The sequence below is a fragment of the Alnus glutinosa genome, chromosome 10 (assembly GCF_958979055.1).
Source record: "Alnus glutinosa chromosome 10, dhAlnGlut1.1, whole genome shotgun sequence".
Lineage (NCBI taxonomy): Eukaryota > Viridiplantae > Streptophyta > Magnoliopsida > Fagales > Betulaceae > Alnus > Alnus glutinosa.
In genome coordinates, this window is record NC_084895.1 from 4,805,278 (window position 1) to 4,807,945 (window position 2,668).

The 2,668-nt window shown below is 34.1% G+C and overlaps 1 protein-coding gene across 1 annotated transcript; it reads left to right on the forward strand.

Moving 5' to 3' along the window:
• LOC133878925 (NAC domain-containing protein 41-like) lies at nt 1-747 on the forward strand. The gene has a single exon (XM_062317487.1). The coding sequence runs from the start codon at nt 1-3 to the stop codon at nt 745-747; it is 747 nt and encodes a 248-aa protein (XP_062173471.1).
• The last annotated feature ends 1,921 nt before the right edge of the window (nt 748-2,668 follow it).

The following is a 2,668-nucleotide window of genomic DNA, read 5'->3' on the forward strand; positions in this document are numbered from 1 at the left end:
ATGGGTGCGAATCGTGCGATGCTGCCGTTAGGGTTTCGGTTCATGCCCACCGATGAGGAGCTCATAAGCCACTACTTGGTGAAGAAGGTCAAGGGCGAAGAACTTTCCTGGGATGGCATCCCCGATTGTGATCTATACGGTGAAAAGCCACCCTGGGAAATCTGCGGCGATCAGGAGAAGGTTTACTTTTTCACCACGTTGAAGAAACTAAGCAAAAATCGTGTTTCACGAACAGCCGGTTGTGGGGTTTGGCATGAAAATTGTACTGTCAAGATTTATGATAATCGGGGTGATATTATCGGGGCCAGGAAACTATTCAATTTCAATGTAAAAGAGGGCTCGACAACGAAGAACTCAAACTGGATCATGCACGAGTTCTCCCTCGTTGGTGAGCAGCAACAGGGTACCAACTTGGTCCTCTGTAGCCTTCAGAAGAAAGGATCAGAATCATCAAGTGGGGTCAAAAGACGCTTCGAGGAGGAATCTCATCAGAGAAAGAGGGTTTGCTGCAATATTGTTGAATGTCCACCGCCTCAGGCAATATGGATCCCAGCGGAGTCTAATATGGAAACCATCATGGGCTGTCTACCGTCCAGTGATCCCTCTGATTTTAATTTTGATTTGGAAACCATCAGGAGCATACAGCCGCCAGAGGTTGGAGATCTGCCGCCAGAGGGTGGAGATCTGCCGATTCTTCCTCCATTGGAAGATTTTTGGGATGCTGACTGGGATGCGTTATTTGCCTAGAGAGATCAATACAGTGATTAGGAAAAAATTGTAATTTTTTATTTGTTTTTTTTTTTGCAATTTTGTTGTAGCATATTGGTTAACTTTCTCAACTTTGTTTGAGATATCATCAAAATAATATTTTAATTTCATGTCTTGATTTTGTTTTTTTGTTCGAGTTCATGATCTATGGGATTTTTGCATTATATCCACACGTTTTAATTGGATTAATTAACCCTAAAGGACCGATCCAAAAGTTCAATTTTTAATTGGATTGATTAGAATCCCAACTAATAACAACGTTATCTTTCTTTATAGGTAAATGAGTTTGAATTGGGTACGTTGTTTATGCCCCCGTTTTTTGGGATTCTAATCAATCCAATTAAACGCATTGAAATATCAACACTGATTCAGTTAACAATGCTCGACCCCTTAAAAATCGTACTAATAAATCTAAACACCGTGGATTTTTTTTATTTTTTAATTATAAAATATATCTATAAATTATTCAGAATTTAGTGAGATTATATATTACTCTCAAATGTCAAAATAGTAAAACAGGCAACATATCAACGAAACCATTTGAGATGATGCTTTATTAAATAGGGTTTAGTTTTTTTTTGTTCTGTGATTTTTTATACGTTTATCGTTTTTTACTAAAAAAATATTTGATTTACAACACCAACATAACAAGTGCACAACAATTCGTTCAAAAAAAAAAAACAAGTGCACAACAACTCTCTACATGAAGGTGGACCCTAATATGTAGGACCCACCCTCATGTGAGGGATTATTGTACACTTGTTGTGATGATGTAGTGTAGAAATCAAATCTCTTTTTACTCGTTGCCATATACTTAAGACAACAAAATGAATCTTGCTAATTAATATCATTCTAGTCTTTCAAAACGAAAGCATTCAATTATTATAGGCCGCAGGCTTTATCCTTTTTTTCATTGAGAAAAACCAAATTTGAGGACAATGTTTTAAAAAAAAATCAAATGCATTTTAAAATACATAATATTTTAAATGTTTAACCCTAATTTTATTATACTCTTAACAATATTTTTAAATTTTCATTTTGAAAATATTTCGAAAATGGTAGATTAAATTAAGAATCTGTTTAGATTTGCATTTTTAAAATTTATGATTTAAAAAAACATAATAATTTGGTTTTTAAAATTACTATTCAAGTTGAGATAGATTACAATTAAATTTAGATTAAATAAAATTTTTAAAAGAAATATCAATTTTTTTTTTTTTTTTTTTTTTTAAAAAAAGAGAGACTTTGTATTACTCATTTTTTAACACAACTTTGATGCACTCAAATATTTTTTATAACTCTTTAACACGATTCGTTCTAAAGGTGATTGGATGACGAGATTTATATAGATTTTTAATTCATATAGACTTTAAAAAAAAAAACAAAAAACAAAAAAAAAAAAAACAGTGCGATGGCGTGGGAAAATGAACGGTGGAGGGTGGTTTTGAATGGTGATTGGACGTCACATCAAGGCTGCTCTATGTCTGGATCACTGCTCTGCACTTACAAGCTATACATATGAAAAATCTTACTAAATTTAAAAAAAAATATTCCAAAACTATTTTTAGTTAGGACTTGTATTATAAAATATTACGTATATTTGCAAGCAATATAACGCTCCTGCCCCTCATCTCGAGTGCTGAAAGCAAGCAATTCAAGACGAGCCAGGGGCCAGGGCTGTCATTTCATTGCATGCAGTGTACATGATACTTCGTTGGAGGAGTTCTCCCAATCAATGGAGAAGGCCTGGTCGACGAAAATCTCGGTATGACAAAAACTTTTTCTTGAGAAGACATGATGGTAAACTCAGGCTCACCTTCATCCACGTGTTGATTAGATAATGCGTGAATATTGTGTGTGTATATATATATATATATGAAAGTTCAAGTTCCCGTTCACA